Raw genomic sequence first — 9223 nt, forward strand, 5'->3', positions numbered from 1 at the left:
GTCACTGGTACACAATGTGATGTTGCTCCCTTATAATTTCAGGTCTGGTTCCAGAATCGAAGAGCAAAGTGGAGGAAGAGAGAGAAGGCTGGGGCCCAGACTCATGCTCCTGGTTTGCCTTTCCCCGGCCCATTGTCAGCCAGTCACCCTCTGAGCCCATACCTTGATGCCAGTCCTTTTCCTCCCCACCATCCTGCCTTGGACTCTGCCTGGACTGCGGCTGCTGCCGCAGCTGCCGCTGCCTTCCCCAGTCTACCTCCTCCCCCCGGCTCCACCTCCCTGTCACCTAGTGGGGCCCCTCTTGGACTCAGCACCTTCCTGGGGGCAGCTGTGTTCCGGCACCCAGCCTTCATCAGCCCTGCGTTTGGCAGGTAATTATTCCCATTTCTACCTTCTCATCCTACTGCATGCAAAACAAGAGTGGGAATGATGTCACTTCAATCTTGCATCATTATAGCATGAAGATGTCACACCTCTACTATGGGTTTTAGCCTTTCAGCTGCTGTGTAGTATACTAAATGCATATGTAACTTGGTATCCATTCATATACTTATAATGCAATATATCAAATACATTATAAAACTTATTTCCATCTAATCAGAAACTAATTTATTATAGCCATGGTTACTAATTGTCACCAATCAGATTTATGGGAACTCAAGTTAGGTGGAACCTACAGCAGTCAGTGTTGCCTACAGCAGTGCCAGCTGATCTGTTGCAAATTTTGCTGCCATTTCCTGAGCTCCAAATTTCAGGATGGGACACCCAAAAAGTTTAATTTATTTATCAGCAGCATAGGCTTATTTCTATGTGATTTTTACAGAAGGCTCCACTCAGTTTGCAATCATTTTTTGACCCTCTCATCTTCCTCTCTGCTTTGTAAAAACTGCCCTGCCTTGTAAGTGTGTACTGTGTATGACAGTAATGTAAAAAGAGAGCTGATGGAGGGGCTCCTTGCATGAGACCATAATTGTCATCCTTAGATTAAATCAGCCTTTCTTGACCTTTTTACCCCAGGTGAACCTTGGAAATAATTTTTTAGGTCTCAGGGAACCCCTGTTGAAAATGATTATATCTGCAGCCCAAAGTACGTTAGCATGATCAGCAAGTTGTAGAAAGTTTTTAGAAAAGAATGTGGCATACATAGTGTAGTTAACTCCCGCATCCAATAATTTTTTTAAACATCCTCCCAGTTCTATATGACAAAATTATCTTCAGTAGTCATTCTTAAATGTAATAATAATAATAAATAGGAAAGAAGCACAGATTTCAATTTTAAAATGCCCTTTTACAGTGGGGGTCAATGGAAAAGTGTCCTCCTATATTGGTGGACAGTAGAAGGAGAGCTCCTTACATTGGTGGAGAGTAGAAGAGTGCCTTATATTGGTGGACAGTGGAGAATTTTCACAATTACATTGGTGGCCAGTGTAGAAGTAAACGATTAAGTTGGCCATACATGAGTAGAATTTAGTTTGAAAATTTTAGTTTTTGGAACATTTGTTCAGTTTTCTAATGGTTAGTGGGGTCAAATCAATGTTTGTTTTGACTGCAGTGACAGGAGAATTTGAAGCAGTAGAATGGAAATCTTTTCTCATATGAAGTAAATTCTAACTGTAATTGTGTATGTGTTATTCGTTTGGTTTTTTTTTAGAAAAACCATACCTACAGTATTGTAATGAGATCTGTTTAATTTGTCTGGAATTCCATTCGAATAGCAGATCTAGAAGAAATTTTAAGGACATTTGAACAAAATTAGTTCACTCAACGATGGCAAGAAAGTTGTTCTGATGAACATTTTTTATATGAATGTTTGAACAAAAATCTAACCATGTATGAAGAGCTTTACCTTGGATGTCAGTGGAAACCCTAGGGTTTTATTGAACCTCAGTTGAGAAAGGTTGGTGTAAATAGTCTCAAAAAAGCCTAAAATGTACTTTTTAATGGGACTTGGTGGTTAATATTTGCCACAATTTTGCACAGAGCTCTGACCCGTAAATGGGGACGTTTCTCCTTTTTCCATAAGTAGGCCACAACTGTGTAGCAGTGTAAGTTAGTTTACACCAATGTGCTTTCCTTTGTATTTTAATGCTCAAGAAGGCCCATTTAATTCCATCAGGATTCGGGAAGGGAGCATTTACTGCTAAAATTGTATGTGAAATGCTGTGTTTCTGCAATGTCCTCATAGATACATACATACTGCAGCATGGGGCCGATTTACTCCGAGTGCTGTAATAGTCCTCCTCCTAGGACACCTTATTATAGCACTAAAAATGCACTTCAAAATTGCATGTTTTTTGAGCCATAGGTTTTCCTGCACAAATTTAAAGAAGGCCTTAGACCAATGTGATGTCTGCTGTTCCAAGTGCAAGTACTTTATGAACTACCATAAAGCTACCAATGGACTCATTTCACTCTGCAGTAGCTACTGTTTCAGAAAGAAACCCTTTCCAGTACATTACAGGATGCTATTCCATTAACTTGGGCAAAGATTAAAGATGATGGGAGAAGTACAGTAACCCATAGCAACTTACTGCATTTAAGTGCCCTATAATTAAATGATATCAATTAATCAATTGCATACTGAAATTCTACATATAGATCACTCAATAATTAGTTATTTGTTTGGTTGCTAATTTTTACTGCACTTTATCATTGTTACTTATTGTAAACCACGCATTTCATATAAACCCTGGCAAAAGTGTTATTTTGTTTCCGGCAGACATATGTCTTATTTCCCATGTAAAATATTAATAATGATATCAAAGACAAATATGTACATCAGCCAGAATTTTAGATGAAAGTCTCATGATGTATGTCCCAATTAGTGTGTGTTGAACAGACATTTTTTACTGGAATTATTTCAAAAGTGAGCTGAAGAAAGATTATAACACAAGCATGGATGTTCAAATAATCACAAGCTAATTAGCCACTAACCAGACACTTTACATCTGGAAAGCTCTGTTAGTTGTGTTTTATAGAGGGATGGATTACCATTTTTTTACACATTTTACTTGCTGAATGAGTATATGAGCATTTCAGTGTGTGGATGTTCTCCTGTGTCTGATCTTGTCAGGGCTCAGCAATGACATATACTAGAATCTCTCAGTAGCTAGGCCAAGAGTCCTCAAATATCACTGCAAGGCAACCGATGATCACAGCCACATCACATGGAGAGCCTATAAATTTTGTGTCTCCTGGGTCTGTCACCTGTGTTTTAGTGACTTCTGTAGGGAGAGCAGTAAAACATCCCTAGTAAAGTATAATGGCACTTCTGTCATTCAGCTTAGGATGTTAAGTCGCTGATGGATATTTGACATTCGGCTTTTAGGAAAATGTACACAACTATTAGTTCCTGCTAGAGAAAGGCCAGGAGTCCTGAGTAACCGGGATCTGTGTGTACTGTCAAATGGGAACACAGCTGCTGTTCATTTCCACTGCAGGGTCACCACTGCACATACTACGTTATAAATGATTTTTCCAAGCAGTTAACTCTTGTTTTTCCAGATTAAGATTTAAACATCAGTGTATGAGTTCATTTTATCTTTTGAAAGCAAAATAATTGGATATAATGAAATACAATTTCTGCACCTTCTGTAGGAGGAGAAAAATGCACAAGACAAGGATAGAGATAATGCCTTAGCCACAATATAAAGGCCCAGCCTGGCTTGCTTAGTACTTCATAGATTCCTAAACTTTCTAACCACAGGGCAACCATGTTGATGGGGATAATTATTTAATATGTAAAATATAATGTGTATGTGTATGTGTGTATGTGTGTGTGTATATATGTATATATATATATCTCATACTGGTGTAATTTTCAAAGGATACACATTCAAGCTGTATTTTTTTTTATTCTTTTGTTTTAATGGATAATGATATGGAGTAAATATATCCCCCCTTAGTAAATCCGTTAATTGCTTTTTTTATCTATTTATTTTTGCGCTGTTTATATTGCTTTAGCATAGTTTGTTGAAATGCAAATTAAAACATTATAGTTTGCATAGTGCAAGAACAGGTTGTTCAAATGCATTCTAATTAGGTGGTTTGGTATAAAATACAAGAAATTACACTTAAATGGGCTGAATTGCTAATATTTCACCTTGCTTGTATATTAATGTATATATTAAATAAGATTTAAAAAAAATTATATATATATGTTTAGTTTTTCTTTTTAATTGTTCTGAACCTGATTGGATATTTGACTTGAACACCAGAGAACAGGTTTTCTGCCCATGGTACACTTAAGAAGGTACTTCTGGTAGGTTTTCTGCCCATGGTACACTTCAGAAGGTATTTCTGGTAGGTTTTTTTGCCCGTGGTACACTTCAGAAGGTACTTCTGGTAAGGTGAAGAGGTCCTTATAATGAATTGCTCATAGCAGTCTGGAGATGTCCAAGCAATAAAACAGTTAGAACATGAATCTTGTGAAGTATTTCTTATTTAAAACAAAACACTAGGTATTGTTTGAAAGACATTCATATACAATCAGAGTGAGCAATGAAGACCCATGTTAAGGGGTTCTTGAGATTAGTGGACCCACATTATGGGGTGGTAGGGACGGTGGCTTTAAAAAAGACATACTTAAAAAGGATGAAAACATTGGGCAAATGTTACCATTGGTTACCATTTATTAAATCAGGGACAAACTTTCCGTGCACTTGCCCATGTTGTGGAAGATATATTTGTTTTTTTTCCCATATATTGACATTGAAGCATATGACTGTCTGAGCGTCATATTGTTTTGATATGTTATGTAGCTCTGGTTACAAATATCTAATTTTATTTTTCAGGCTGTTCTCCACGATGGCCCCTCTAACTAGTGCTTCCACTGCAGCAGCCCTGCTCAGGCAACCCAGTCCCGCTGTGGAGAGTGCAGTGCAGTCCAGCGGCCTGTCAGACCCTGCCACCGCTGCAGCAGACAGAAGGGCGTCTAGCATAGCAGCCCTCAGGCTAAAAGCTAAAGAGCATGCAGCACAACTCACACAGCTGAACATCCTCCCTGGAAACAACACAGGGAAAGAGGTTTGCTAAGCCAAGGGCACCTCTGCTGCAAACTCACCAAGACCAAATGGAAGCAAATGTGGACCAGTGACTATAGAGCATCCTTGTCTACCCAGACATGTCATGCTTACCACTACAGTAATAATGAGTGTTAAAATATTATGCAGCTCCAGAGCAGTAAACCTTGGTATGTCCTCCACTGCCACCCCTCTTCCTGCTCATTTCACCATGACGTCCTAGTATGCGCAAATTGATGTATTAAAAACGCAGTTTATTTTCTCTCCATTTTCAAATGCATTTTTCTTGTTTCTAGGCTAAGACATTCCCAAAACAATCCTTTTTCTGCACATGTTCCAGTGTTAAAACCCCATGCTGTTAACCCACTACCTGCCAGAACTGCCAGCAGGCCGAAATTTTACTTATGCAGGACTTTTTGCTACAAAGATTTGATGCATACATACCTATAGTTCAGTTAGTCAGTGCACTTATAAGAGCTGTATATCTCTATACTGTATTATTTTGTTTATCATACACCAACCAAGGTTTTTTTATACCAAACCAAAGGGAAATGAACTGTCAGATTTATGGACTGTTTAAGTCACTAAACTGTGATTATTGATTCTGTATATAACATTGTTATAAAAAATAATAAGGAAAAGAGCTTTGTATATTTGAAATGTTATAAAAGAATTGCACTCAGTGTAGTGTTGTAAAAGTTTGTCAAACTGTAGAATTCTCTGTGTTGTAGATACCACAAGGTTCCTAGCAAAAATATTTATGTACAAACTCTTTATTTAACTTATTAACTGTAGAGGTTTCTCAGAACTTCAGAATGATGCTACCGTACCTGTGTAATGTTGTTTCATTGTCACCGCCTTCCCATGCTCTTCGTTGGGAAAGTGAACCACTCAGAATAAAAAAAAAAAAAAAAATCAACTCTGTTTAACAAAATATTGTGAAGCCTGTGACATCTATTTTCTTGTACAATGATAATGTGTTTAATTTAATTTTTTAGTTTCATAAAGATTTTATTAGGTTTCACTGCAGTACAGAGAGGCTAGTATATAGTACTGCAGAACACAATAAACCAGATAATATACAGCAAAGGGTATCAACCCATTCCCCATCCGCCCAGGTAAATATCCAGCAAAGTAGAAAGGGTGTAGTGAGCCAAGGCTCTGGTGCAAGTATAATGGCATCAATAGAGCAGTTCCCCAGCATCAAAGGGGAATGGGTGTCCTTTCCAAAGTCAAGGAGCTTATGGAAAAAGAAAAAAAGTGAAAAAAGCCAGTTGGACTTCCGTGGCAGGGGGGTCTGACCAGAGTATTAGGGGAGGTAAGGATAGATATCAAGCAGGAATGTGAGTTGGGTATGATTTACGTTTTTATATAGTATTGGTAGTTTCCCACAGCCTGTCAGTCATGTTAGTCCCAGCCCCTGAGGAAGCTAATGGTTTGCTTTCCCTGTTATACTCGCACACGCAGAATAAGGACAATTTGGAGAGAAGCTAAAACAAAAACTACCATGGATCAGTAGCTTTTTTTTACTGACCTTTTACTGATATTAATACAGAGCTGTCAGGATTTGGTGGTGTGGTTCCCATAGGATGAGATACGTACACAGAAGACAGTTGGTTTAGTGTGCTTAAGGGGTAAGGATAATGTTTGGAGGGTTTCGTTAAAGCAGAACTTTGACCTGAATTAAAAAACTTGCAAGCAGGAAGGATATTATGGCAGAAGCAGCGGTGTATCCTCGATATGACTCTTATGGCATGCACCCTGCATCACTTGAAGGGGGCACCATGCAGGGGCAGCACCATGGGGAGCTTTTGGAGTGCTACAACACCCCCCAAAAAATTTTGATTGGCAAATCGAAGCACCCTTATTTTATTACAAAATCCCAGATTTCCTGGAGCCCTCTATTTAATGTCACAGCACAGAATCATGTGTTCCCATGGTCATAGCAGGCCAGCTTGCCCACACCATGGAAATGCATGACACTGATCCAGGATGGAAGGCATCCAGCACAACCCCAGCTTTCAGAAGAAATTGGAAGTTTGACGGTGTCCAGACCTGCTCCGCCTCCTACTATACTGGCACCACTGTACTAGTTATAAAGTAGGACACTGGTGTAAGGAGGCTCAAGACTCTGGTGTGGGAGGAGGGTTCTAAGACATTGATGTGAGAAGGACCCTGAGGACACCGATGTAAGGGGGGCTTTCAGAACACTCATATGAAGGGGGGGGGGTACTGATGTGAAAGAAGAGGACTCTGATGTGAAGGAGGCTTCTAAACATGTCAGAAGTTTCCGCCATCAAGATCTGCTCCACCTCTCACCCTATGCCATGCTGCTGCTGTACTAATTATAAGATAGGACACTGTTGTGAAGGCCTCTGAGGACTTGGGTGTGGGGGTATTGAGGTCACTGGTATGAGGGGCTCTGAAGACACTAATGTGGTGGATCTAATGTGAAGAGTGCATACTAATTTGAAGGGGGCTCCTGATGTGAAGGGGGCATCTAATGTGAAAGGAGGGGGACTCTGATGTGAGGGGAACCTAATGTGAAATGTGAAACTGATGAAACAGTTTGCTCATTCACAGAGACTGCAGAGAGAGGAGAGGAAGATGCTGTGATGCTCACAACAGTTAGTATTGTGAGTGTTGCTAAGGCACCTAGCTGGAACCTGTTGCGACTTCACTGTCACACAGTGTGCAGGTTTACTGGACTGCAATTACAGCTTGGTTAATAAAACAACCACTCTCTGCTATAAATATATTGTTCATTAAAAGATTAGCAAGTTTGACCTGCACACGTGATTTTATATTATGTTAAAGTTTTCTAAAATATGAATGTCAGATGTTTGGACAGGTGTGCAAGTTCAGCTCTTGCAGTAGATGCTTTTTCAATACATATGCCCCTATGCAGAAGAGATATACTATGTCTTGACAGCAATAACCCAAACATGAGAACAAATGGGGAGCAGAATTCCGATTTTCTAAGGGTCACTGGAATTTTCATTGGGTACACTGGTTCTGGTTCGGCAGCACTCCTCAAAACGGGGATCACCCCCAGGATCAGGGAAAGGACCTAGAGTTGAGAATCCACACACAAATAATCCAATCAGAGCGCCAAACAAATGCCCAAGAATCCAAAATAATTTAATGACAATATAGATTCATAACATTATAAAATTCAAAGCGTTTCAAACACACTCCGAGGGCTTAAGAATTTTGACTTTGCTTAAAGGACTCAGGTGAACAGATATCAAATAAATCTGCACTGTGATTTCCTGCTTAGAAAGGGCAACTTACCATACTACTACTATGCAACATGACAAGGAGGCAGTATTGTCTGTCTTACAGTGTTTGTAATGGTTCATTGGAAGGAAGATACTTCCTTTTTACATATCAATAGACACAAAACACAAGTTCACCTTTGGGTATTTCTGGGCATGTTTCTGTATTGCCAGTGCATATAATTATGCCAAATAGTATAGTATACACAATGCAATGTAAACACATACAATTGTATTTGAAATGAAATTTAATTCATTTTTTGATGCACCTGACAAACACATTGTGGGAAATTAAAATACTTAGCAGTCAAAATGCGATTTTAATTGTTAATGTACAGTATATGACTAAACCTCATAGGAAACACAGTGAAAACACTAGCCAAAATCCTGGAAAAGCATGTGTTCAAGTGCTATTAAAAAAACAGCTATAGCATTAGGCAAACTATTAAAATAAGTGTATATACCTAGGATATCATTCGTTTCAACTGAAGTGTTAGTTACTGTATTAGGATGGTTAAAGTCTAAAGTGTGTACTCAGATACAGACTGGAGTACTGGGGCCTACAATGCTTTTGCAATGGATTCTCATCAGATAATCTTATACCTCTCACTATTATCTTTGGATAGGTTAATATGATATTTGTGTAGTACTACTCCCAGATGAGCTGCTGAATTGTTTTGTGATATTAATGCACACCTGAAGATGACAAATCTAAATCACCCTGCGCTTACTGACACACCTTGAGGTATTTCAAAGAAATTATTAGACCAAGCCTAGCCCAAAAATAGAGAGTATTAGTAAGGCAGCTCATACATTAATCTTTTTTTTTGTTCAACCAGTAGGTTGAAGGACAGAAAAATATCTGATTCCCCCATCCACACACTACAGCTGAGCTATCGTATTCTTATGGTGGGGAGACTTCCC

The 9223-nt window shown here is 39.1% G+C and overlaps 1 protein-coding gene across 1 annotated transcript in view; it reads left to right on the forward strand.

Moving 5' to 3' along the window:
- Window positions 1–5955, forward strand: part of ARX (aristaless related homeobox) — a 14726-nt gene extending 8771 nt beyond the window's left edge. The window contains exons 4-5 of the mRNA XM_089673891.1: window positions 43–371; window positions 4794–5955. Of these exons, the coding sequence (XP_089530017.1) occupies window positions 43–371; window positions 4794–5034 (570 nt within the window). The 3' untranslated portion in view covers window positions 5035–5955. The remainder of the gene's footprint in view (window positions 1–42; window positions 372–4793) is intronic.
- Window positions 5956–9223: the final 3268 nt, after the last annotated feature.

Source organism: Staurois parvus, unplaced genomic scaffold (assembly GCF_062004578.1).
Source record: "Staurois parvus isolate SC_StPar_1 unplaced genomic scaffold, SC_StPar_1.0 ptg000145l, whole genome shotgun sequence".
Classification (NCBI taxonomy): domain Eukaryota; kingdom Metazoa; phylum Chordata; class Amphibia; order Anura; family Ranidae; genus Staurois; species Staurois parvus.